The sequence below is a fragment of the Pantherophis guttatus genome, chromosome 16, assembly GCF_059756535.1.
Source record: "Pantherophis guttatus breed Tessera chromosome 16, ASM5975653v1, whole genome shotgun sequence".
NCBI classification, from domain to species: Eukaryota; Metazoa; Chordata; class Lepidosauria; order Squamata; family Colubridae; genus Pantherophis; species Pantherophis guttatus.
Window position 1 is genome coordinate 18,816,488 of NC_142078.1, and position 27,845 is coordinate 18,844,332.

Genomic DNA, 27,845 nt, shown 5'->3' on the forward strand with positions numbered 1-27,845 from the left:
TTGGCAGCTGGCCTGTCTTTATGGACAAGGATTGCAGCTTCCCAGGAGACCTGATTGCCATTGGGGACTTTCCCAGCCGGCTCCCAACAAAGTAAACAGGGTAAGCCGGACTCATTTAATGACCACTGAACGATCCTGGCAAAAAAATGTTGTAGGATCAGGCGTAACTCATTTAATGTCCCCTTTTCCCTCGGTCCTATTTCTGTGAAAATATTGCTTGGGGCAAATGCATTTTGGCCAGAGATCAATGAAGATTCATTTGGAAGGGAGGGAGGGAGGGAGATAATATGCTATAGGAAGGAAGGAAGGAAGGAAGGAAGGAAGGAAGGAAGGAAGGAAGGAAGGAAGGAAGGAAGGAAGAAAGATAATATGCTATGGGAAGGAAGGAAGGAAGGAAGGAAGGAAGGAAGGAAGGAAGGAAGGAAGGAAGGGAGATAATATGCTATAGGAAGGAAGGAAGGAAGGAAGGAAGGAAGGAAGGAAGGAAGGAAGGAAGGAAGGAAGGGAGATAATATGCTATGGGAAGGAAGGAAGGAAGAAAGAAAGAAAAAAAAAAAGAAAAGAAAGAAAGAAAAACTCACTTTGTTTTCATCAAAGACATTAAAAACAAAGGTTGCAAACTTGGTAGGGTCCCCAAATGGGAAAAATTGCTTGTAGATTTTCTGAAATCCGGCTGCGTCCAACTGGCCACTCGGGCAGTCCTTAATAAAGCCTTTATACCTGCAACCAGAAAGATAAAATGGATACGCTTGATTTTTTTTTTCCTCTCCTACGACTCCAAGAAAAACAACAGAACCATTTTTAATCCCATCTCGGCTTTGCTGTGACTCTTAGGCAGCGTTTCTCAACCTAGGTAAGTCTGAAGTTGTGTGGACTTCAAACTCCCAGAATTCCCCAGCCAGAAGCTTTCAAAACCCGATTGCCATTGGATTGCCTTGGCTTTTCACAGGGACTCCAATTTCCAGAAGGAACTATGGGTTTTGTTGTTCCAACCCATAGTTGGGGAAGGAGACACCGTGGCAGGAAGGACGGCTGAAATGTTTGAAGACACCTATTGTCACAAGAGAGAGAAAGGAGGCCACCTCGTCTTATCTATGCCTCCTGGGTGCCATCAGATTCTTCTTCCCCCATTTTGTTTTAATGGATTCATCTCCATAAAATATCAGAGGAGGCAAGCGATAACTATCTTCCAGGACTTCCTAGAAGAGGTTGGCTTATTCTCCAGAACTCCTGAAGGCAAAGCAAGAAGCAACGGATGGAAACGAATCAAGGAGAGAAGCAACCTAGAACTCAGGAGAAACTTCCTGACAGTGAGAACAATCAATCAGTGGAAAGACTTGTCTCCAGAAGTTATGGGTGCTCCATTGCTGGAAGATTTTAAGAAGAGATTGGACAGCCATTTTTTTGGGGGGGGGGAATGGTATAGGGTGGCCCTGTTCAAGCAGGAGGGTGGACTAGAGGCCCTCGAAGGACCCTTCCAACTGTAAGCTTCAACAGAATGAATGGTCTCTGAAGAGCTGTCCAAGGTCCTGAGCTAAAGAACTATCCGAGGGATGGGTCATCTCAGAAAATCCGACCCTTGTTTCTACAGTGACCAAGCTGACCGCTTGGCAACTCAGTGTCCAGAAAAGCAAGAATGTCTTGAGTCCACCTCTCAGATCACGTCAGAACATCGACATAATAAAGTCAGTTGAAAGCAGGATCTTCGGTAAATGAGGAATTGAACCACTGGGGAAATTCAATTTTTTAAATTACCGGTTTTGTGGGCGTGGCTTGGTGGGCGCGGCAGGGGAAGGATACTACAAAATCTCCATTCCCTCCCCACTCTGGGGGAAGGATATTGCAAAATCCCCATTCCCTCCCTATCCCTGGGGGAAGGATATTGCAAAATCCCCATTCCTCACCCCACTCCAGGAGAAGGATACTGTAAAATCTCCATTCCCTCCCTACTCCTAGGGGAAGGATATTGCAAAATCCCCATTCCCTCCCTATTCCTGGGGGAAGGATATTGCAAAATCCCCATTCCTCACCCACTCCAGGGGAAGGATACTGTAAAATCCCTATTCCCTCCCCACTCCATGGGAAGGATATTCCAAAATCTCCATTCCCTCCCCACTCTGGGACCAGCCAGAGGTGGTATTTGCCAGTTCTCTGAACTACTCAAAATGTCCGCTAACCGGTTCTCCAGAACCTGTCAGAACCTGCTGGATTTCACCTCTGAATTGAACGGATACTACAATATGTTTAGTGACCGTTTGAAGTGACCACAGCCCTGGGAAAAAAAAAAAAGACTTTCCTCTTTGGAATGTGTGTTTATATACAAATGTTCAATAATTCTTAGAATCGGAAATAACACTCACCATTGCTGGACTTCTTTCTCTGTGACTGGAAAAAGAGAGAGAAAAAGGAAATATTTATAGACGACTTCATACATTCATGCACTTCGGTTAAGTTTTCAAAAGCCTTAACTCTTATCTTTTTTGGGCAGAGACAGGGCTGAGTTGCTGGCGGTTCAGGAGAACCTCTAGCTAAGATTTTGTGCATTTCGGAGAACCCCCAAATCCCACTCCTGGCTGGCCTCTCCCAGTCCAATTTCGGTTGCTAAGTGAGGTGACTGTTGGGTTACATCATCACGTGAGCAGACCCAATTTTAAACACATTTTCCCCGTGGTGGTTATGGAGTGGTCGTTAAATGAATCACATGGTCGTTCGGGAAATTCATCTTCATCCTTGGATTTCACTTCTGGGAGGTTAGCTGGGAAGTTTGCAAATCGCGACCGCCACTTATGACAACCGTCATAAGTGTGAAACGATTGCCATATACCCAATTTGCAATCGGGTGACCTTTGGGGATAGTCTGAAGGTTGTAACTCTGAGGACAAGTCACTTTCTTCAATACCGTTGTAAGTCTGAACCTTCGCTAAACAAATGGCCGCAAGTCGAGAACAACCTGAAATGGCCAGAAGGCCAAACCACACAGTCCCAAATGACACAACACCACACAAGGCAATTCTATGCAATCCAGGTAGTCCTCGACTTACAACCGTTCATTTAGTGACTGTTCAAAGTTACAACAGGACCGAAAAATGTGACTTACGACCATTTTTCACACATGACCGTTGAAAAATCTCCATGGACACACGATCAATATTCAGACAGGCTCATATTTATGACGGTCGCACTGAAGATTCACTTAACAACTATCCTGGTTAGCGACGGAAACTTTGGGCTCAACCGCGGTCGTAATTTGAGGACTGTAAACGGTGTCACCCTGCAGAGACCTCCTCCCCTATCCAAAGCTACGACAAGGTGTTCCAGACGTCTGAATTGATCTGGAGTGATTTTGCAAACGGCCACGGCTCTTTTGAAAGCATGAATTGAATTAAGGAATCGATCGCAAGCCGCTGGAAGAAAGAAAATGGGTTGTTATTTTCTTTCCCTTTAAAAATAAAAAAATAAAAAAGACACAGAAGGAGACTTTACAGTGTTCTGGTTCTGTTTTAGAGAGTTTGCAACGTTTTAAAAGCTTTCCCTGCTTACGGTCTTATTCTAAGCCAGCTTTGGCCAGAGGTACCGTTTCCCTCCCGCCCCCGAAAATAAGACCCTGTCTTATATTTTTTTGAACCCTGAAATAAACGCTTGGCCTTTTTTTTTAGGGGGGGGTCTTCTTAATTTGGGGCTCGTGGAGCTAGACGGGGTTCCTCCTGCCGTCTTACCTGATTTCCAGCTGGAGCTGCAGGTTGCTGATTCCTGCCCTAAGCAAAGGAAATAGCAGGGACCAGCTGTGCATGCAGTTAAATATTTTCGGGGACGGCTTATTTTCAGGAAGGGTTTATTTTCGGGGGCTTATTTTAGTCCAAAGCCAGATTGGGTTTATTATCAGGGGAATGTCTTATTTTCGGGAAAACACGGTAGGTAGCGCGAACTAACTATGTTCAACCCTCAAATCAATTTTTTTTAAAAATCGAATGTCAGCTCTGAAAAAACTGAGCAAATTTAATATTTTGGGGAGAGAGGTATGGATTGGGAAGGGCTGCAGAGAGTCCTCGGTTTACGACTGTAATTGGAAGCAGAATTTCCATTGCTAAGCACCACGGTTGTTAAATGAGTTGTATTCAATTTTATCACCTTTTTTTTCCTGCAGTTAAGCAAATCGCTTCCATTTTTAAATGAATCATGTGGTCGTTAAGCAAGTCTGGCTTCTCCCTTCCCCTCCCCCCTTGACTTTTGCTTGTCGGAAGCCGGCTGCGAAAGTCACAAAGGGGGAATCACTTGAACCTGGGACCCTGCAAACCATCGTAAATAAAAGCGCCCCGAATTTTGATCGCAATACTGCGGAAATGCCAAAAACAGTCATGAGCGCATAATTCCCTTTTTTATTTTCAGTGCCTTTGTAACTTCAAACGGCCACTAAACAAATTGTTGTAAGTTGAGGACTATCTGGATTGAAAAAAGATAATATTATGGCGTAGCTTGGAGTCTGCACCCCTTGTGAATTTAGACCGGGGGCTCAATCTTCACTGTTTCGCTTCAGTGAAATAAGTTCATCGGGATTTCGAAACTTTAAATAAGTTTTATCAAAATGGGACTTTGTGCTTGGAAAAAAAAAAAATCTGGCTCTCTCCCGCAGCTGAGGCAGCAAACCAAAAATACACACGGCGACAGTCAGAGTGCCAAGATTTTGCTGCAAAGCTGGAAAAGAAACGCCTAATTATCAATGCATGACTTTTGCAAGATGCCAAATTTGCATGCTTTTTTTGAATTTCAAAAAAAAAAAATGTGACACATTAAATACCAATTTTCTGTCTCTCTCTCTCTGTGTATCTCTCTCTCTCTGTGTGTGTGTCTTTCTCTGTCTCTGTCTCTGTCTCTCTCTCCTCTCTGGCCTAAATCAAAGAGAAATATTTTAAGCTTTCCAGTCAAACATTATCAGCCTGGGAACTAAATATTTAGCCCGTGGTCCACTCTGGCACAAACACCTCTGGGGCGATTGCATTGGTGCCTTACTGAAAAATTCAAAGCAGGCTTGCAATCAAACAAGGCCAGTTGCAAATTTATAATTCAGAAGGCTAATGAACAATGCAGCCCTGTCCTTTCCAGATGCGTTTTCAATTATATTCAGTTTTTTTTCCCCCCTCGGCTCTGCTCTAATGGTTTTAATGCTTAAAACTTCCCACTGTTCCGGTTAAACATTAAAAAAGGCCAACGGTGAGAAATGAGAAACGAGTCACCTATTCCAGCTTCAGATTTTAACTCCTATGACGTCCTGGGTGATCCCACAGAAGGAACGAAAAAAAATTCTACATACCGGTAGAGTCCTTGACTTATGACGACAATTGAGACCAGCTTATATTCTGCCATGGTGTCTTGGACACCGACAAACGCCGATATCTGCCTTATCTCAGGTTCTCAGGGAGGACTAAATACTGTGTAGATGGACAAAATCCAGTCTAAACCTCAGGCTGTGAGATGAACCACGATAGTAATGTATTATTTGAGCACTTCAACACCATTGGAATTGACAAGAGTACCCTCAGTCAATTGCAAAAGGCAGCCTGCCTGGGAACAGCTGACATCCTGCAACCATACCTTTAAACGCCATCAAACCACAACATCTGCGTTGTCCTTGGGAAGGACTCAATGGGTAGACAAAATGGCCAAATCCAGTGTAAACATCGGCCTGACTGTACAACCAACATTAATAGTTATTTAAACTTGTCTACCGCCCAGTTTTCAACGATGAAAGTGACTCACATCAATCAGATAAATGCTAGAGGTTCTTTGGGAGCAGCCAAGGAGAAAGAAGGTGCGACATAACACAATAATAGCAATCTCTAGGCTGCATAAACAGAGGGATAGAATCAAGATCATGTGAAGGGTTGATACCACTTTATAAGGCCTTGGTAAGGCCACACTTGGAATCCTGCATCCAGTTTTGGTCGCCACGATGTCAAAAAGATGTGGAGACTCTAGAAAGAGTGCAGAGAAGAGCAACAAAGATGATAAGGGGACTGGAGGCTAAAACATATGAAGAACGGTTGTAGGAACTGGGTTTGGCTGGTTTAATGAAAAGAAGGACTAGGGGAGACATGATAGCAGTCTTCCAATATCTCAGGGGCTGCCCCAAAGAAGAGGGAGTCAAGCTATTCTCCAGAGGGTAGGACAAGAAGCAATGGGTGGAAACTCATCAAGGAGAGAAGCAACCTAGAACTAAGGAGAAATTTCCTGACAGGGAGAACAATGAATCAGTGGAACAACTGGCCTCCAGAAATTGTGAATGCTCCAACACTGGAAGTTTTTAAGAAGAGGTTGGATAACCATTGGTCTGAAATGATGTAGGGTTCCCTCATTAAGCAGGGGGTTAGACTAGAAGACCTCCAAGGTCCCTTCCAACTCTACTATTCTATTCTATTCTATTCTATTCTATTCTATTCTGTTCCGTTCCGTTCCGTTCCGTTCCATTCCATTCCATTCCATTCCACTCAACTCCATTCTTCTACCACTTTCAATAGTAAAATCAGCTCTAAAGCAATCAAAGGAAAGGTGTAACGATTCTGTGGAAGTGGGTCATAAACGGCCAAACTGCAATTTAATCAGTTGTCAGTAAAAAAAAAACAAAAAAAACCACGTCCCCTCTTGCTGAATCTCCCCCCCCCCCAAAAAAATGAACCATTCAAAAGAAATACGAAACACTCTTGTCTGATGAACTGGAGGGATCAAATCCACAATAATTCAGCGGCTGGAATTCTTATATCCCTCCCATGTTCGTCTCCGTAAATCTAGTTAAAGAAGACTCCGAGCGATCTCATTTGAAAGAATTAATTTTGCCAACATGCCTCATGAGATGTTCTCACGCACCTTGAGGCTAAGGTTAAAAAATTAAAAAGCTGCTTTTGTGCAAGAGGGAACCCAAAAAAAATCTTTTGAGGATTCACTCCACGGATTTCAACCAATCCAATTTTCTTCCGATTCTCCCGGCATTGCAGAACTAGGTTGAACCATGCACCAAACCACAAGTTACTGCTGCTAGTTAGCTTCAGTGTGGCTGGCTTTTTGCCAGTGAGTGTGAATTTGGAAGCCAGACAATTTGTTCAGCTTATGATTTTGTGCATCAAGAGATTCTCCCCAAAATAGCTTCATGAGCAATCGGCTTATTGCTTTCAATTAATGTTGGCGTGTCCAACTAATTAACAGAAGAAAAGCTACAGATTTATTCAAACGGTATTAAAATGTACGTAACTTGCTGAGTAAACAGAGAATGAGTTTGTGCTACATTGCTCGGCTGGGCAGGTTTTTGGCTCGCAAAAACGTGGATGAGTCAGGGATAAGGAACTTAGATGGTAAGTTTCCAGCTCTCTCAGGAAAAAAAAAAAAACCACACAATTTCTCTCCTTCACCATCTGTAAAGATTTGGTTCCTTAAATCTGCACCTTCTCACCCCAACTCATCCTTTAGAGCTGCCAATTCTCTTGCAAAAGGGCTCTCCGGCCAAATAGCTCATTGCAATTAAGGTGTCTTCAGAGTCAATGAAATATTTAATGGAGGCTCTTAGAGAAGGGAATTGACGGAAGAGAATCAGCCCAAATCCACAGATGGGATCCGAAAGGTAATGAAATCAACCATCTCTGATCGGGATGGGGAGAGCTGAACTTCCAAAATGGTGAAAAAAATCTTAAAGGTAAAGGTTCCCCTCGCACATATGGGCTAGTCGTTCCCGACTCTAGGGGGCGGTGCTCATCTCCGTTTCAAAGCTGAAGAGCCAGCGCTGTCTGAAGACGTCTCCGTGGTCATGTGGCCGGCATGACTCAATGCCAAAGGCGCACGGAACGCTGTTCTCTTCCCACCAAATGTGGTCCCAATTTTTCTACTTGCATTTTTTTTTACGTGCTTTCGAACTGCTAGGTTGGCAGAAGCTGGGACAAGTCACGGGAGCTCACCCCATCACACTGCACTAGGGATTCGAACCACTGAACTGCCAAGCTTTCGATCGACAAGCTCAGTGTCTTAGCCACTGAGCCACCCTATCCCGTAAGAAACCTTAAGAGTCCCAAATAAGATGAACCAGGAGTTGACAGATACGGAAAGTCGTAGATCTATAGAATCATGGGTTGTTCATCCAAAAATTCAATCCATCGATTTAAAGGATCAACAATTTTCTGATCTCTGGTGGAAAAAAGGACCTGGGAAGGTCCCTTCTACAAGTCACACATGGCATCCACTGCTTCCAATAAAGTTCTTCTGGAGAAGTTCCAAAAAAACTTCTTTCTCAGCTCTACCCCACGATGGTTTAAAGCTTGGGACTTTTTGGTATGCCAGAAAGTTTCATTATCAATATTGTTCTCCATCCAAACTCAATTTGATGCATGAGAAACTCATCTCCAGGTTGGACAGGCCAAGAAGAGGCGGCGGTGAGCCTACTCAAGTAACATAAAATGAGTTAGGCCAACTTTAAAGTCTAGCGGTAGATAAGGGACAATTCCTTTGCAGAACACGCTTAACTTAGCTATGGAAAAATGGGCTAACCCAACACACTCGATTCCCACAAGACGCCAAGTTACAACCGGTAGTGGGATTCAGCCAGTTCGCACGAACCGGTAGCGGCGACTATGGGAAGCTCCGCCCACCCACCCAGATGTAATGTGTGACTACGGTGCATGCACAGAAGGGCGTGCGCTCACATTTGTGAACCAGTAGGGAAGGTAAGTGAATCCCATCTCTGGCTACAACCCCTATCCAAGTATTGCCTGATGTGTGTGAATGAACCAGTTAACAGATGCGGGTAAGGCTGTTGTGTGAACACACCCAGAGGTGCGGATCTGCGCACCTTCCGCCGCGAGTTGAAGACGCTTTTATTTCATCAAGCGGGCCTCGCCTAAATCTTCTCCCTTTTAAATGTAAATTTTAAATTTTTAATGTATTTTAAAATTATGGGTATTTTAAATTATGGGTATTAATTCAGCCAAATTTATTTAATTCATTTTTATTCGATTTTAAATTTTGTATATTTATGTGTTTTATTTCATGGCTGTACACCGCCCTGAGTCCTTCGGGAGTAGGGCGGTATAGAAATTCGATAAAATAGAAATAGAATAAATAGAGGTGATGCCGAAGTCAATGCACAGCTACCAAAGTGTTATTATTAGCACAGCAAGGGAAGGTTTCTTAGAAAATCAAAAACCACCGTTTACCGACGGAGCGAGTTCACAGTTTTCTAACTATCATTTTGGCATTATCTCCCGAATTCTGAACCTCTGAATTATGCAGCTGCTTTGGCAAATGGAACATTGTCCTAGATGTTATAAAAATAGCAAGGAGATTGAATAAACGCTATAATTTATCGCTAATATCTTGCAGAACACAATCAGGAAATAAACTTGGAGGGGTTACAAGAAAAACTCTCGCTCTCTTTTTTCCTGGTCTGCCAATTGTCTGTTTCCTGGAGCCCCAGGCTACACTGATGCTCTGGTGGGGAAGGGGGTGCTTCAAATTTATACAAATTGTATAAATTTGTATAAATTTATACAAATTTATGCCAAGTATATCAATTCTGGAGGTACTTTTTGTTGTTGTTTAGATGAAATTTAAGAGGCAAATGTTGGCTTTTGCCACCAACAACCCCAGATGGGAAAAATCAGCCAATAGACTTATTTTGGAAGGGTGGTTAAATGGTCAATGCTTGCTTACATTTCTGCATGCATCCCAGCATTGACTTGCCCCAAAGTACAGGTAAACCTTGATTTATAACCATTCGTTTAGTGAACGCTCAAAGTTACGACGACACTCAACCAGTGACTTACAACCGATTTTCACATTTATGACCGTTGCCGCATCCCCCGTGGTCACGTGATCAAAGTTAAGTTGCTTGGCAACTGGCATGTACTTCTGCCTGTTGCACTGTCCTGCGGTTGTGTGATCCACCCTTTGTAACCTTCCCCGCCGGCTTGCGACAAAGCAATGTCCATCGGCTTGCTTTAACGACCGCACGATTTGCTTATAACATCAGTGGGGGTGGGGAATCTTGTAAAATGGAGCAAAACTCACTGAACAACCGCCTTGGGCTGAATTGCGGTCGTAAGTCGAGGACTCCCTATCATTTGCTTGCTCCTATCTCAGCAGATGGTCTTTGGCGCTGATCGCCCTCGAGGAACTGAACGACAGCCCCCGTTTTCTCACCTTCCCTGCCGAGCCCTTTTTGCCAACAAATCGTATTTACAAGCTTTTATTATTATTAATATTTCCTTGACGATTCCAAGGAAAACAGCCAGCCGGCCCACACGAGTTTGCCGTGGCACATAGCCAGGTTGAGACACCAAAACTGAACAGCTTTTCTGGGGGCAGAAAGTAGAGGGTTTTTTTTTTTTTCCCCTTGCTCGTTTTTTTTTTCTTTTCCTGTCATTGTATTTGCAGAACAAAGCAATTGTTGGAAAGAAGAAAAGGTGTTGCACCAGGGTTTCAAACTGAGAATCCGCGGGGCGAAAAAAAGTCGAATCTAACCTCGCTAGCCATCTTCATTGACTTACAACCAGTGGTGAAATCCAATTTTTTTTTACTACCGGTTCTGTGGGCGTGGCTTGGTGGGCGTGGCAGGGGAAGGATACTGCAAAATCTCCATTCCCACCCCACTCCAGGGGAAGGATACTGCAAAATCCCCATTCTCTCCCCACTCCAAGGGAAGGATATTGCAAAATCCCCATTCCCACCCCACTCTGGGGCCAGCCAGAGGTGGTATTTGCCAGTTCTCCGAACTACTCAAAATTTCCGCTACCGGTTCTCCAGAACCCGTCAGAACCTGCTGGATTTCACCCCTGCTTACAGCCATGCGTTGAATGAACTTCGTTTCGAAGTTAAGACGACATTAAAAAGAAAAAAAGTTACTTAGGATTGATCCTTGCACGGCATTCCGTGATCAAAATCCAGGTGCTTGCCAATTGGCCAATGTAAGCCAATGCAGTCCGAGGCTGCATTAACAGAGGGATAGAATCAAGATCACGTGAAGTGTTAATACCAATTTATAATGCCTTAGTAAGGCCACACTTGGAATTCTGCATCCAGGTTTGGTCACCATGTAATTAAAAAGATGTGGAGACTCTAGAAAGAGTGCAGAGAAGAGCAACAAAGAGGATTAGGGGACTGGAAGGTAAAACATACGACGACTTTGAAGCACAAAGTCCATAAGTGGTTTCCAACGTTTTCGCAGGGCTGAAGGCATCGAGACCTCCCTTCCTTCCTGGCTGGCGTTCGTGGCTTCCTCGTTTTAGCTTTTTCTTTCGAACCGGCCCTCTCAGGGGGGGAAAAAAAACCAAAGGAACAAACTGTACAATTTAAAATATTATCCGATGCCAAATGGAGAATTTGCATTTCGTTTGTAAGCCTTTGGAAACCGAAGGCAAGTAGATTTTTTTTTTTTTTGTCTACTGAAGCTTTTAAGCTTTTATTCCTTTGGCTGTGGCGAGAACTGCACCCAGATGGGTCGAAAAGTGGAATTTGGCGCTGTCTTAGATATATAGACATTAAAAACCGGTCCCTTTCAATACTTCGTTGACTGTTCGAAGTTTCAACCGCACTGACAAATGGGACTTTTTCTCTCAAAAGATGGTTGTAGCATCCTCAAGATCCCGTGTTCAAAAATCAGGCTGGCTTATATTTACGACCGTTGCAGTGTCCAGGAGTCACGCAATCCCGTTTTGCGACCTTCTGACAAGCAAAGACAGTGGGGGAGCCAGATTCACTTCACAACCATGTTGCTAACTTAATAACTAGAATTTAGAAAAACAGAGTTGGAAGGGACCTTGGAGGTCTTCTAGTCCAACCCCCTGCTTAGGCAGGAAACCCTACGCCACTTCAGACAAAGGGTTATCCAACATCTTCTTAAAAACCTCCAGTGTTGGGAGCATTCGCAGCTTCTGCAGGCAAGTTGTTCTGCAATGATTCGCTTAACGACCGTGGCAAGAAAAGTCGTAAAACGGGGCAAAGCTCGCTTAACCGCTGTCTTGCTTAGCAACAGACGCTTTGGGCTCAACAACTGTGGTTGTAAATCGAGGACTACCTGCAATCCGTGTGATCAACGAGACAATCTGCTTCTTGCAGCCACAAAATCACACTTCCCTTCCTTGGCCATACAGCAATTATCATCTTTATCGATAAAGGAGAATATCTGTAGCTCAAGGTTGAAATGAAGGCCCCTCTGAGCTTGGCTGTTTTCTTAGACATCTTATGACCCAACTAGGTAATATCATCAGTGTTAAGAGGAAGTGGTGTGTGGAGTGTAGGAGAAGAAGAAAGTAGGGGGGGGAGGAGGAGGAGGAGGAGGAGGAGGAGGAGGAGAAGGAGAAGGAGAAGGAGAAGGAGATGCTCCATCACTGGAAATTTTTAAGATGTTGGATAACCATTTGTCTGAAGTGGTGTAGGGTTTCCTGCCTGGGCAGAGGGTTGGACTAGAAGACCTCCAAGGTCCCTTCCAACTATTCTATTCTATTCTATTCTATTCTATTCTATTCTATTCTATTCTATTCTAGAAGAAGAAGAAGAAGAAGAAGAAGAAGAAGAAGAAGAAGGAGAAGGAGAAGGAGAAGGAGAAGGAGAAGGAGAAGGAGAAGGAGAAGGAGAAGGAGAAGAAGAAGAAGAAGAAGAAGAAGAAGAAGAGGAGGAGGAGGAGGAGAGTGAGGCTTGCTCTCTCCCTTCTAGCACTGATTATGGTACCTAGTTGGGTAATGAAACGTCTGCAAGAAAACAGCCAAGCTCAGAGAGCGCTAAGGACCCCTCACCCTTGACTGAGAAACAGTGCTCAATAAATCAAAAAATTTGGCTCCTACAATCCTCATTTATAAAAAGTTTTAAGCCACAAAGCAATTTCCTGCCCCTGGATTTGACAGATCTAATATCAGCTGGTTAGCAACTAGACTGCCCAGGTAGAAAACGCAACCCAGTGGGCCAAAGCAAAGGTTTTTAAATAACTCACCAGCAGGATTGGGTGGCCTCAAGCGTGGTTTGCTTTTAGCTGTTTTCAAAATGGCCACGTTAGCAACGCAATTGGCTTGGGTGAATTTGAGTCTCTTCCCATTTGTCATTTCTGGAAGGACATCACGGGCTGTCTCTGTCAGTTTGTCGGGTTTTGTTTTTTTTTGCAAATATGTCAAATTCAGCTTGCCAAATTAAAAAAAAAATTTTTTTTTTAACAGTCCCTGTTAAAAATATTTGAGGCTCATTTCTCACAATTCTCGCTATCGCAAATCGTTTGTGGGTTATTTTAAAAACCGGGCACATTTCAGATTATTTTGGATTGTGCAAGAGACGCAAAGCTACCTCGACCTAAAACTCATTAAAGCAGCTATGTCTTTCCCTGGGATTTCAGGAACGCCGCCTCCAACAGCCGTGAAAACCTGGGATGAGACCCGAAGACATTACAAAGCATCAGGAAAAGGCTATTTTCTCATGGCGGCCAAAACCTCTTTACAAAGTCCTCCATTTTTAAAAAAACAGGTTTAAGTTTACTTGTCAAGCATATATAAGATAACAGGTAAAAGTGTAAACATAATTTGAATACATGAAAAGAGTAAGTAAAAAAGGAATATTAGGACAGGGACGGAAGGCACGCTGGTGCACTTATGCACCCCCCTTACAGACCTCTTAGGAATGGGGTGAGGTCAACAGAAGACAGTTTAAGGTTAAAGTTTTGGGGGTTTTGGGAATGAAACCACAGAGTCAGGTAGTGCATTCCAGGCATTGACCACTCTGTTGCTGAAGTCGTATTTTCTGCAATCGAGTTTGGAGCGGTTTACCTTGAGTTTGTATCTTATTATTTGCTCGTGTATTGTTGTGGTTGAAGCTGAAGTAGTCATTGACAGGTAGGATATTGTGGCAGATAATTTTATGTACTATGCTTAGGTCAGACTGAAGTCGGCGTAGTTCTAAATTGTCTAAGCCCAAAATTTGGAGTCTGGTGGCATAAGGTATTTTATTACGGGTAGAGGAATGGAGGACTCTTCTCGTGAATTATCTCTGGACTCTCTCGATTATATTTATGTCTGATATGCAGTGCGGGTTCCAGACAGCCGAGCTGTATTCAAGAATTGGTCTAGCAAAGGTTTTGTATGCTCTAGTTAGTAGTACAACATTCCCAGAGAAGAAGCTACGCAAGATTAGGTTAACAACTCTTAATGCCTTTTTGGCAATGTTGTTACAGTGGGCTCGGGCGCTTAGATCTTTAGAGATGAGTACTCCAAGGTCCTTGACAGAGTGGACAACCTCACTGCAAAATTTGGAAAAGAGCCACTTTTGAAGGAGAGCAGTTTGTGGGTCTAGTTAGGATAACTTTCCTACTAGAGAGCGGAAACCCCTTATGGAGTTTTTTTGCTGGGGGGAAAAAAAAAGGACAATGTGATGTTGAAGCTGTGTTTTGTCTCTCTGAAAAGTGGACCTCTGCTCACCTGATTTAGGGAAATTAAGTTTGTCGGATCAAATCAAGGAGAATAATATATAAACGTGTTTTTTTTTTTTACAGCCACGTGTAGAAGGAGACGTGATGGGGAAAATAATCCCGGTTCTGAAACCTCACAAAATTATTACCAAGCCAGTGAAAATACATGGGCACCATAATGAGAACTAGAAGCTTGCTTTTCCCTTTAAAAAGAACGGAGGCAGCACAGAGAAAGGTTGGCATACGACTAAAAAAAAAACCCCGTTCCTGTAAAGCTAAATGGCTCCAGGTAACTCAAGCCAGTGAGCCAAGCAGCAAACCAGATTGAAAGAACACAACTCAGTTCTTATCACAAACTTTGAGTGACTGAGCCCTGTGGGAAGAAGAGGGAAAAAAAAACCCTCTGCAACCATCCAGAAACTCAGCAATCTAAGAGCAAAATTCAAGTTTTTCAATCCAGGGGTACTTTAATGTTGGAAAACCGGTCAAAAGGCACAAAACTATTGTGTAGTTTAAAGATGCAACTGGGGAGAAACCGCTCAGAAGGGGGGGGGAGACACGTTTGCTGACCAAAATGGGGGACCCTCCCTTCCAAAAATGAAAAATGGGGGACCCTCCCTTCCTTGGGGGAAGGAAAAGAAAATAAAGAGGGGGAAAAAATTAAGAGAGAAGCGAGAGGAAAACGAAACAGAATTCTTTGACTTTGGATTTTGCATCGAGTTGTTTACAAAAATAGCAAAAGGCTATTGAGTCAAATAAATAGTGAAATAAATGCATCAAACGCATTTCGGCTGCACAAACCATCCCCTCCGCCCCCCAGCCAGATTCTGGACAGCTCCCCCCCCATTTTCAAATTGCAAATAGCATTTAAAGCAGGGAAGGTGAGAGAAAGCCAAAGATTGAAAGAATGGCCCTCTCAGGACTGAAAATGTCCAAGAATTCAATGCAGCCATCAGCACGTCTATCCGCTGTGTAAAGGGCCTGCAGTTTTCCTCCTTCTCTTCTTCCTCCTCTCTTCCCATTCCTCTTCCTGTCTTACTCCTCCTCCTCTTAACCTCCTCCTCCTCCTCCTCTTCCTTCTCCTCCTTTGCCTCCTATTCCTCCTCTTTTCCCATTCCTCTTCCTCCTCTTCCTGTCTCACCTCCTCCTACACCTAACCTTCTCCTCCTTTTCCTCTTCTCCTTCTATTCCTCCTCCTTCTCCCCTTCTCCCCTTATCTCTTCACCTTCTCCTCCTCTCCCTTCTCCTTTCCCTCTTACCCTTCCTTCTCCTCCGCCTCTTCTCCTTCTCCCTCTTCTCTTCCTCCTCCTCCTCTCCCAGTATCTGTCCTCCTCCTCCTCCTCCTCCTCCTCTTCCTTTCCTGGCATGTCCCTCCCGTGGGCTGCTTTCCAGTTCTGTCCAGCCCTCGCCCACCCCAGGAGAAGCCAAAGGGGGTGCCAGATGCTGTTGGAGAAACAGCTCGGGGCGAGAAGCTGCATGAATCACTGAGAAAGAGGGAGAGGGAGAGAGAGAGAAGAGAGAGAGAAGAGAGAGAGAAGAGAGAGAGAAAGAGAATAGAGAGAAGGCTTCCTCCTCCTTGTTCCTTCTCTTCCTGCAGCCCTGACAATAATAACACCCCAATGGGAGCTGCCTCCCTCCCTCCCCCTCCCGCCCGCCCCTCTTTAAAGCAATGCAGCAGATTGCACCATGCAACTCAAGCACACCTCCTCGGCTGCTCCTTTCCCTGCTCAGCCCTTGGGCTGGCTAGAGCAGAATTGTTCAACACAATGCACACACACACACACACACAGGGCATCTTCATCTCCACCCCACCCCCAGAAAAAGAGGAATGAATCGAGGTATTTTGAGCCCAGAGGTCTCTTTATCAGGAGACAGGTCTAGAAAGTTGCAGAATTGGATGGTTTAGTGATGTGGATGGGAAGGAAAGGGAAGGAAAGGGGAAGGGAAGGGAAGGGAAAGGGAAGGGAAAGGGAAGGGAAGGGAAGGGAAGGGAAGAAGGAAGGAAGGGTAATATGGTATGGAAAGGAAGGAAGGAAAGAGGGAGGGAGGGAGGGAGGGAGGGAGGAAGGAAGGAAGGAAGGAAGGAAGGAAGGAAGGAAGGAAGGAAGGAAGGAAGGGTAATATGCTATGGAAAGGAAGGAAGGAAAGAGGGAGGGAGGGAGGGAGAGAGGAAGGAAGGAAGGGTAATGTGTTTTGGAAAGGAAGGAAGGAGGGAGGGAGGGAGGGAGGGAAGGAAGGTAGGAAGGAGGGAGGGAAAGGAGGAAAAGGAAGGATGGGGCATAAGAAGGAAGAGGACAAGAGAAAGCAAAAGAGAGAAAGAAACTTACAGTATGTTTTCCTGGTCAGCTCTTCCACTACTTCAGGCTTGAGTTTGCTGTTCGATTTGCCCATGGTGGAGAATCCAGGCTCTTCCTGGCTCAGCAAGGCATCAATTGGGCCCGATGGCTCTCCTGGGCTGGAGGAAGACTCATATAGGAAGCTTGCCCGCAGGGGGGCAAAGTCCGGGGGGAGAGGGACCGCCTGGCCCTCCAAAGCGGACCCTCTCGGTCTCCCTGCAATCCCCCCCACGAGCCGCAGGAGAACGGGGGGGGGATGGGGGGGGTGGGAAACGGGTGGGAGGGATCCGCTGCAATCCGGAGAGGTTCGGAGACCGACCGACCGACCGAGTCCTTCTTTGGGCGTCTCTCGAGGGTCTTCAAAGGAGCATCTGCAGATGACAAGCAGCCCTTGGCTCCATAACGGGCTGGTGGGGGGGGGAGGAGGGAAGCTGACGTCCCCAAAAGAAAACAACAGGAAGAAGGGAAGGAAAGGAAGGAGAGAGAAAGAGGGAGGGAGGGAGGGAGAATTCCAAAGACAAGAAGCCAGCAAGCCGAAGGCCAATGATGAATGGATTTCTTTCTTGCTTCCTTTTCTTTCTTTTTTTCTTCCTCCCCAACCTGCTCTGGGGTTTTTTTTTTGCAAAGGGGGGGAAAAGAGCGTCTCTCCGCTCAGCTTTCCCTTTCTCTCTCCTGCCCAGAGCTGTGCCAAGTGTTGCCGCGGTCGTCCCTGGTTACAAACGCCCTCCTCTTGCTTGCCTGCCCTCCCCGGTTCTGCTCGGCCGCGGCTGCTGCTGCGTTGGGCTGCTGTAGTCCTCGACGCCACCGACGCGGCTGGGATCTTGCACCAATAAGGGATGAAGCTGAAGAGGGCGGATAGATGGGCTGCCTGCCTGTCTTTTGTCTTCTCCTCCTCCGGCTGGGCTCCTTCTGTGCCCCTCGGATCGATCCGGGCCTTGAAAAGTGGGGGAGAGGGGGGGGAGAGGAAAGGAAAGGAAGGAGAGAGCATGACAAAAGGTTTGCCAGGTAGTCTTTTTTCTTTCTTTTTTTTGCAAAGGTAGCCCTGATTTAAGACAGGAAGGTCTTTTGAACCTGGGTTGGGTTCCCATCTGAAGCTTGCCCAACTAGGGAACAACTCCAGGATGAGGGAAGGTGGGGTTTGCTCCCCCTGTTTTGATATAAAGCAGGTCTAAGCCGGATTGTTTGCTGGCGGACGTTTCGTGACCCAACTAGGTAACGTCATCAGTGCTAGGAGGGAAGGGGGTTTACGGAAAGGAGGAGGAGGAGGAGGAGGAGAGGAAGAAGAAGAAAAGAAGAGGAAGAGGAAGAAGAAGAAGGAGGAGCAGGAGGAGAAAAGGAGGAGCAGGAGGAGAAAAAGAGGAGGAGGAAGAGGAGGAGCAGGAGAAGAAGGAGGAGGAGAAAAGAAGCAGGAGAGAAGAAGAAGAAGAAAAGGAGGAGGAGGAAGAGGAGGAGCAGGAGAAGGAGGAGAAGAAGAAGAGGAGGAGGAGGAGGAGGAAGAGGAGGAGGAAGAGAAAGAGGAGCAGAAAAAGGAAGAATAGAAGAAGGAGAAGGAGGAGAAGAGGAGGAGGAGGAGAAAGAGGAGCAGAAAGAGGAGGAATAGAAGAAGGAGGAGGAGGAGGAAGAAGGAGGAGAAGGAGGAGGAGGAGGAGGAGGAGGAGGAGGAGGAGGAGGAGGAAGATGATTGTAGGGTCCTCGGTAGTTTCTGAGCTTGGTTATTTTCGTGCAGACATTTCATGGCCCAACTAGGGAATATCACCAGTGTTAGCATATGTAGCACTGATGATGTTGCCTAGATGCAAGAAGATTGTGTCAATCTACCCAACTGGAGAAGCTGGTGATGGAAGGGCCGCTGTGATGTAAGGGCACGGCAGGGTATACAGGTAGTCCTCAACTTCAGACCTCAATGGAGCCCAACGCTTCTGTTGCTAAGTGAGACAGTTGTTATTAAATAAGTTCTGCCCCAGTTTGGCGACTTTCCTTGCCACAGTTATTAAAGTGAATCACTCCATCTGTTAGTCACAGGGTTGTGAAGTGGTATGGTTAGAAGGTCGTTAAAGGGAATCATGTGACCCACCGTCATAAGTACATGCCAGTTGCCAAGCATCTGAATTTTCATTATCTGACCCTGGGGAATGCTACAATCGTCGTTAAGTGTGGGAAAAGTCCCCCTTTTCAGTGCCGTTGTAACTTGGGATGGTTGTAAGTCGAGGACTAACTGTACTCAGAATCTCAAATCAGCCTATTGAAATCAGGACCTTGGATAGCTCTCCATAAGCCTTGTGGATTTTGCCTATTAAAATAATCCAAAGAGGTTGGCTCAGCAAGAGAGACCTTAAGTCAGTGGTGAAATCCTCCGCGGTTTGCCACTGCTTCGCTGCCAGCGCATGTGGGGTGCGCACCAAATGTACTCCGCTCGTGGACATGTACACTACACACCAAATGCACGCTGTGTGCACATGCACAACGCACACCAAATGCATGCTTTGCGTGGAAAAAGGAGGCTTAAGAAGGTAAGTAGAACAGCAAGGGGAGGGAACAGCTGTGCCACGTGATTTAGAAAGCAGGATTTCCCGCGGCACAGCTGATCGTCGGAAATACCCATTCGGATAAACCGGTAGCTTTTTTTAACCTACCGGTTTGCCCGAACTGGTGCGAACCGGTAGCATTCCACCCCTGCCTTGAGCCCTAAGAGCTGATTAGGCTACTAAAAGGCCCCCTGCCTATTTCAATAAATTTCACCCAGGCCAGGAATGATGGATGTAATAAAGCAATTTCTCCCTCCGAATGTGAAGACGTAAAAAGCCAAGTCCTGTCCGAATGGATTAAAATTATCCTTCCTCGGCCACCGCATGTCAGGTTCTCTTCCAAAATTAGCAGGGTTGAGCCGTAAAGACTCCAGGAAAAAAAAGAGAGGAGACCAAATTTTGGTCAAGATGTTATGTAAGGAAAGGATGCCAAGACAAAACACACACACCCAAAAGGCTTCTCTCCACTCCGCACCAGATTGTTCAAAAGAGTTTGCTTTTTCAAATGCCTTCCAAGGAAGAGCGTGTCATCTGGAGGAAGTGTGAAGTTTCTGTACTTATTTAGTAGCAAGATGGCCAGGGAAATAGCAGAGTTTGTTCTTCCTTAGATTGTCTCTTCTGTGTTTCCTGGGGACTGAATGGAAAGTGGGGAAGAAGCAGCCATGGAAGTTGCAGATGGCTGAAGAGATCCATCCTTTCTTCCTTCCCTTCCTTCCTTCCTTCCCTTCCTTCCTTCCTTCCCAAGCAATAGCAAGGAGACTTATATACCGCTTCACAGTGCTTCACAGCCCTCTCTAAGCGGTTTACAGAAGTCAGCCTCTTGCCTCCAATAATCTGGGTCCTCATTTTACCAACCTTGGAAGGTTGGAAGGCTGAGTCAACCTTGAGATGGTCTGGATCGAACTGCTGGCAGATGGCAGAATTAGCCTGCAATACTACTTTCTAACCACTGCTCCACTATGGCTTCCTCTCTTCCTTCTTCTCATTTCCATTCCTTCCTTCTCATCTTCCTTCCTTCCTTCCCTCCCTCCTTCTGCCTCTGGCCACCTTCTACCCATTGTCCTTCCTTCCTTCCCTTTAGTTTCCTTCCTCCCTCCCTCCACTCTCCCTCTCCTTCCTTCCTTCCACCCACCCATCCTTCCTGATTCCTTTCTTGCTTTTTTTCCCTTTCTTTCTTTCCTTTCTTTTCATCTCAACAAGTGACGCTTAGTGTTACAACAATACAGTAGCATTTCTGGAATCCTCGCACTGCCTGTTTGGTCTTGAAAGGGATGACCTGTTATGGATGATTTTGTGAAATTAGAAGTTGTGTCCCAGAGTTTTGTATTTGTGTGGACTGGAAATTCAATGATGCCTTCATTATTCCAGTTTCCCCAGGTAGGTAGGGAAGTGGATGGGAAGGAAGGAAGGAAGGAAGGAAGGAAGGAAGGAAGGAAGGAAGGAAGGAAGGAGAAAGAGAAAGAAAGAAGGAAGGAAGGACGGAAGGAAGGAAGGAAGGAAGGAAGGAAGGAAGGAAGGAAGGAAGGAAGGAAATGCAACCTTGGAAACATCTCCAAAACAGTCCTGTCTGAGCAAGATGGTCTCCTTTTCACATTCTCCAAGGCCTAAGCAACCATTTTATCACTCTCAACTCTAACCGTCTTAAGAGGCTAAAAAGAGAGAGAGAAAATCTTGTACCAATTTCCACTTGGTCTGTCATCCAAGAAGTAGACAGCTTAGTTTAGCTTTGTCAAGATCTGTCTGGCCAAGGTCAGGAAGATGCTGCAGTCTGACAAAACGAAACAGACGTTTTTACACTCTCATCACCCATTACTACTACCATTACATTCTGAATCTCCGGGAATAGAATCTAATAGAATTTTGCTCTTCTGTCTCAGGGGCTGCCCCAAAGAAGAGGGAGTCAAGCTATTCTACAAAGCCCCTGAAGGCAGGACAAGAAGCAACGGGTGGAAATAATCAAGGAGGGAAGCAATTCCTGACAGTGAGATCAATTAATCAGTGGGAAAAAATTGCCTCCAGAAGTTATGGATGCTCCATCACTGGAGGTTTTCAAGAAGAGATTTTCTCCAGAATAGTATAAGGTTTCCTGGCTTGGACTAAAAAACCTCCGAGGTCTCTTCCAACTTTGTTATTCTGTATATAAGGTCAAAGTAAAGGTTCCCCTCGCACATATGTGCTAGTCGTTCCCGACTCTAGGGGGCGGTGCTCATATACAAGGTGCCTTCCAACTCTGTTAAGCTGTAATTGTCCTGTTATTCAGAAGTTGTGGAAGCTTCATCACTGGAAGCTTTCAAGAAGAGACTGGGCTGCCACCTGTCAGAAATGGTGTAGGGCCGTGACGGCGAACCTATGACACGCGTGCCACAGGTGGCACGTGGAGCCATATCAGTGGGCATGTGAGCTCAGCTCCGGGGTGCATGTGCGCACTAGCCAGCTGATTTTCAGGCCTTCTGGGACCATTGGAAGTCAGCAAATGGGGCATTTCCGGCTTCCAGAGGGCCTCCAGGGGTGGGGAAGGCTGTTTTTGCCCTCCCCAGGCTCCAAGAAAGCCTCTGGAGCCTGGGGAGGGCGAAAAACGGGCCTACCGTACCATTGCATGCCAAAAGCGGGGGGAGTGCAAGGGCGTTGCGTGCACTTGCGCAGGGGGGCGGGGTCCATAGAATTTCACTCTGGCAATTCTTTCACGCGAGGGCTTTCCCACAACCTCGGAACACGCGTCCAGACGGTCAACAGACTCGACAAACGCGATCCTACCAAGCTTGCGCGGGAGAAGCTGAACCAACCCGAGCCGGGTCCCGAGGATTGGCGAAAGGCAAGGCCGGGAGGCAAACGGGACACCCACTCCCCTTTCTCACAAATCTAGCTTTTCCTAGCTGCCCCCCCCATGCCCCAAGGAACTAAGATGCTTTTATTCCACCAGCCACGGTTGAAACAAGCACCCGCAATCATTCAGTCACCTTAAGGTGGGGGGGAGGAGAAGGAGGAGGCTGGAAAAGCCTGCCCTTCCCCCCATTCCCCCTTCTCCCTCCCCCCCCCACTCCAGCCACCTTCCCCATTTCCCGTTGATGCGCTTTTGCGCGTCATCCTTCTTGGCAAGCAAGGCGAGGCGAAGACGCGCCGCTCGGGATGACGAAGGGGGGGGTGGGGAAGCAGAGGCAGACAGCCTAATTTTGTAAGGGGGGAGGGGGGGTCAAAGGAGGCCACGTGGAGCTGGAGATGTGGGTGAGGTGGGGTGGCAACTAAAGAGCCCGTTCCGCGCAGGCTCCTCAAGGACAAGAAGACCCCTCTCCACCTCCCAACAAAGCGTGGGGAGGTCCCCGAACCTCCCCAAGCGCGCTTTTGGGCTACTTAAAACTCACCAGCGGGCGCCAGTTGCAGAACGCGGAGGGGTTCCCTTTCCCTCCCGGGAAACTGAGCCTGGGTTGGGGGCGGGCGCCGGGAAGAAGGGAGGGAAGGAAGGAAGGGAAGGAGACCCGCCCTCGCCAGCTCCTTGAAAGGGGCGCGTGGGTGGGTGGATGGGCGAGGCCAGGCTGGCGCTGGGGATCAGCTTCCACCCGAATCTGCCTTGGCCCAAGGATGAGACTCAGGGACTGGGGGGGGGGAGGGAGTTAGGAAACCTAATTGCAGCATCCTTTACTGAATATGGAGAGATTCTCCGTCATCCAGGTCATCGTTTGTCCTCAAGGTGCTTTTTCAAGAGGCAACTCTTGGGTTTTTCCTTGAAGACCAAGGACCAAGACCTCATCCAAGAAGCTTCTTCGGTTCGTATAAATCCTTCCATCCTCCACCAAGTCAGAACTGAAGAAGCTCCTTGGAGGAGAAGCGAAAGGTCTTTGGAGAGGAGGGGGGAAACAAAGTCGATGCCTCTGGGGAAAAAAGCACCTCTGGGACGCTGGCCCTGTTCTTGGATTGCTGCCGCCGGAATTGGCTCATCCCAACCTTTCCCAGCGGGTTCTTTCCCGCCAGGTATGGTTTACGCTCTAACCCTAACCCCTTCTTTGAGACAGATTGACTAAGTCAATCCCCTCTTCCCTGTGAAAACCCCCTCCAATATGTTCTGTCCCCGCCTCACACACGCACACAAACAGACAGCCAGGGGTTAAATAAACTGGCAGACAACCAATTCTTCCGATAAGAAGCTTGGCAGCAACCCAATACCTGCTTGCCAAGAACTTTACTCATAAACAAAATACACACAGTTCCAAGAATTGTCCAGTTCGTAAAATAAATCCAAGGCAGATAATGTTGTTTCCAAAGATGCAATGTGATTCAATAGTAGTTAGTTTTGTCCATCACAGAGTCTGAATGGCCACTTCACCCCCTTTTATACCCTGTGGGGTGTGGTCCAGTGACTCAGCTTAATCTCTGGCATGCCTCTTCTTCTGTTGTGCGCACTTATCTCTGCGACGCTGCCGAGGATCCAGCCAAGACTCATCTCCCTCATTACTGTCCACCTGTGGCTGTGTGGATGTGCTTGGCCCCGGGCCTATCTCTTGCCCTTCGGCGGACACGAAAGGCATTGCCAGAGAGGAGGGTCCTGGAGAGAGAGGCTTGCCAACTCCTCTCCTTCACTCTCGGAGTCCTCTCCTGCCGATGACACAGGCTCAGGTAACGGAGCCACAACACAATATTGAAAGACAGCTATCATGTCATCGCTAGCGTTTCACATTGTCAAGACTAGATACAGAATGGTTCACGCAACCCTTCATCGCGTGTTTTAGCCTCCAATCCCCAAATCTATTTCTAAAACTTAAGCCTGCTCTCCAATTTTTATTCTTGGCAGTTATAAAGTCATCACCACACAACGGTTCATTCGAAGTTACGTCACTGAGAAAAGCGACTTATGACCGATTTTCACACTTGCGACCGGTGCAGCATTCCCCCCACCCCACCCCACCCCATGTGATCAAAATTCAGAAGCTCGGCAACTGGGTTCATATTTATGACGGTCGCAGTGTTCCGGGGTCACTTTTGCGACTTTCTGACAAGCAAAGTCAATAGGGAAGCCAGATTTGCTTAACAACTGTGTTGTTAATTTAATAATTTAATATAATTTAATTTAATAATTTGAATAGCAGCGATTTACTTAAAATGGGGTCGTGTAACCCACTTAACAAATGTCTCACTTAATATAATAATTTATAGTAATATAAATTGTGGGGTCAATTGTGGTGGTGAACTACTTGTATGCAATTTTAATCAAACGTCCTGAGATCACATCGTATTTCTCTTCTTTCGAATAACCCAAAATACCAGAAAGAGTATTTCTGCCTAGGACTGTCATGGCAAACCTATGGCACGCATGCCGGAAGTGGCACACAGAGCCATCTCTCTGGGCACGCCAGCCGTCGCCCTTTGCTCTTCCGGGTTCCAGCTGGTCTTGGCGCATGGGGGAGCGCCGGAAACCGGAAGACCAGGTGACCGGCGTGCGCTTAGCTTCCTGGCGGACACATGCGCGCTGGGGAGCTGCTCTTCCGGTTTCCAGCACTCCCTTGTGTGCACACCGGGGAACTGATCTTCCGGTTTCCTGCCCTCCTGCGCGTGCACACCAGGGAATTGCTCTTCCGGTTTCCAGCACTTCCACGCGTGCTCACCGGGGAGCTGCTCTTCCAGTTTCCTGTGTCCCCTGCACGTGCGCTCCCGTTTCGGCCCCCGGTGCCAAAAAGGTTCACCAACACAGTCCTAGGAAGAAAAAAGAAACCTGACCCACAGACTTCCCCACCTCCAAGCAAAAGAAGGAATTCAAGAATCAGAGGCCAAACCCGCTTCGTTATGAATTCTTTAATTTATACACCTGATCCACAGCAGGGAAATCACATTATATAGAGAGAAATTAAAACCCTCAATTGGTATCAGCCCCTATCACAGAAATACTGTTATTTTATTTATTTGTTTTTTAAAAAAAGGAAATTAAAAAAGGACCAAACCCCCACCCCCACCCCGAGTTCCTAAATGAAATTTCCCCGTTAAAAAAGCCCCAAATGTACTTTCTTTTTTTGTTTTTGTTTTTTAAAAGAAATTGGGAGGTTTTTGAGGTCTTAAAGGGGAGTGTCGCGTTTTACCCTTCCCTCCCTTGGAGTGAAATGGGGAAGAGAGGAAAAGAAATAATAAACTTTTAATCCCAGATTGAACCCAGAAGTTTTTCCTAGGACTGAACTGCTCCTGCTTGCCGTTTTAAAAGTTTTCATTGGGTTAAAACTTTTAAGGTGCGAGAACATAAATCTTCAGGAATGGACTAGAAAAATGAATGAAAAACCCACTGGGAGGAGAAATAATAATAATAATAATGCAAAAGAGGTGCTGTATATGAAACCCGCCGTGGGAAGGAAACTTGAAAAATGGGGAGGGAAAAAAAATCTCCATTTTAAGGAGTATCGCTTCAAATCCCTCCAAGCGGACTACAATTCCCAGAATTCCACCCATCTTTTGAGCATGCTGGCTGGCTGGGGAATCCTGGGAATTGAAGTCCGTCCATTGTAAAAACCGCCAAAGTTGATAAAACATCGCTCTGTTCAGCTCTGAGTATCATTCTTATCTCAAGCAGTCCCCAAATAAATCAAAACTTTGGTTTGAAAAGCCCCGGAACCTGCCTTGTTCCAGCGAGGAACGGATTAGGAGAGGCCGATGGGTTTTAGGTAATACTCACAAGTCCCTTTTTTCTGGAATTTTGGAGCTGTGGAGACCACCGATTGGAGTTGGAAAGTCAGAGAGGAAAGATCTGACTTCTCCCAAACCCAACACCAGCCTTTCCCACGTCCTGACACTCTCGCATCTCACCAAGACTTCCCGCCCTGAGCCCAGGAAGGATATTTTTTGCTCGTTTCCAAAATGAACGAATGCCCAAACAGGAAAAAAAAAAAGAAAAAAGATAGCAACAGCCACACACACCCCCTCTGGCACCGGTGGGCTGGCCTTGGCAGGGACAGGAAAGTTGCTGGCTTAGTTTAAGGCATTGCACGCTCAACGGAGAATAACGCCCCACTCCCCTCCCCGGCTTCCATCTCAGTTTTGTCCTGCTTGCTTAGCGGAAAGTAAAAAAGGGTGGGTGGGTAGGGGAGATAGAGCGAGCAGCCTTTTCCATTCCCTTAACCAGGTTGCATCGTGAAAATGCTGCAATGCACCAAACCTCTTTTTGCGGGCACCTTCTCCCCGGGAAGGTTGGTGATATTGAGAGATAGAAGGGCCAAGAGGGAGCAGGCAGGTATCACGGCAACTTTTTCGGGGGTTGGGGAGGGTATAAGGGGCAACAGCTGGAGAGGTGTTACCATTAAGGGGTTCCCAGAGGCCTGCTGGAAGGACGGGTGCACATTTATTCAAAACTCCTAAGCAGGGAGTTTGATCATTCTCCAGGCCAACCACTTGGAGGCTGCTCGGCCTGCAGAGACATTCCCTCCCGCCCCCGTCCCCCAAATATTTTCACTAAGAGAGAGTTAACAGGGTGTCTGAAACCCACTTCGGTGCACCCAGTGCAAAAGGAAGCTGAATCTGGGGCTTGGCTACTGGAAATTCACCCCGAGCGGGCAATGCCACCAAGATCCAGTTCAAAATCGGACCAAGGTGCGTGGTTCCCTTTAGCTTTTACAAGCGCACGTTCGATGGTACAATTACATCCAATGTCCGCTAACAAGGTATACATTCTAGACACTTCTCAGGAGGAGCCAGGGGAGTGCGTCTTGCGGATTTACAGTTACACAAAAGAGAAGGCTGCCACCCAAAACTTTATTCCCCCGCGCGCACCTGACTGCTGTGATCATTTGAGGAGTCTAATAGGTCCCCAGACCACGTTACCAGATGCCGGTTTCAGCCACAAGGACTAGGGGAAGGATCAGCAGTGGAGAGGAGTAAGAAGAGCTTAACAAGAAAATTTAGCTATAGAGCTTAGGAGACTTAGTCATAGAGTTTAACAAGGAGACGGCTTAGCTATAGAGCTTAACAAGAAGGGTTAGTCATAGATCTTAGGAAGGAGAAAAATTAACTATAGAGCTTAAGAAGTAAATTTAGCCACATGATTTAACAAGAAAAGTTAGCTATAGTGCTTAATAGAAGAGGATTAGCTATAGAGTTTAAGGAGAAGGGTTAGCTATAGAATGTAACAAGAAAAGTTAGCCATGGCTTACCTATAGAGCTTAAGAAGAGTTAGCCATAAAGCTTAACAAGAAAATTTAACAATACCGTAGAATTTAACACGGAGAAGGGATTGGCAATAGAGCTTAATGTGTTAAACAATAAAGCTTAAATCATATCCTTCCCCAAAGCTGGGTCCTAGATCTCTGGGATAGATACAGAGTCAGCAGTAGATTCACTCAGTAGCTGGGATCAGAAAAGATCCAAGGATTACAAACTTCAGGTCTACCTTCTTGCTAAGAGCTGTAAAACCACTCCGCATCTTCTGTGACCTCCAAACGGTTGCAACCTCACTGCCATATCTAAGGTTTGGGGAACCAGCCATCCAAAATCTCAACCGTGGGCTGCTGGAGCCATCAACTGAAGCACCCCTCACCACAAGAAGAGAACACAACATGCCTTCGGATTTTGCAATCTTGAGCGGCTCTGCTTAATTTAACAGAA

General features: G+C 46.3%; 1 protein-coding gene across 2 annotated transcripts in view; it reads right to left on the reverse strand.

The window, feature by feature from the left end:
* Window positions 1-22,849, reverse strand: part of NCS1 (neuronal calcium sensor 1) — a 29,018-nt gene extending 6,169 nt beyond the window's left edge. Inside the window, exons 1-4 of one of the 2 annotated variants that reach the window (XM_034436086.3) lie at window positions 22,637-22,849; window positions 16,744-17,686; window positions 2,361-2,385; window positions 582-720 (exon numbers count right to left, since the gene is read on the reverse strand). In XM_034436086.3, coding sequence (XP_034291977.1) covers window positions 582-720; window positions 2,361-2,385; window positions 16,744-16,807 — 228 coding nt within the window. In that variant the 5' untranslated portion in view covers window positions 16,808-17,686; window positions 22,637-22,849. The remainder of the gene's footprint in view (window positions 1-581; window positions 721-2,360; window positions 2,386-16,743; window positions 17,687-22,636) is intronic. The other variant, XM_034436085.3, reaches the window with a different exon arrangement.
* Window positions 22,850-27,845: the final 4,996 nt, after the last annotated feature.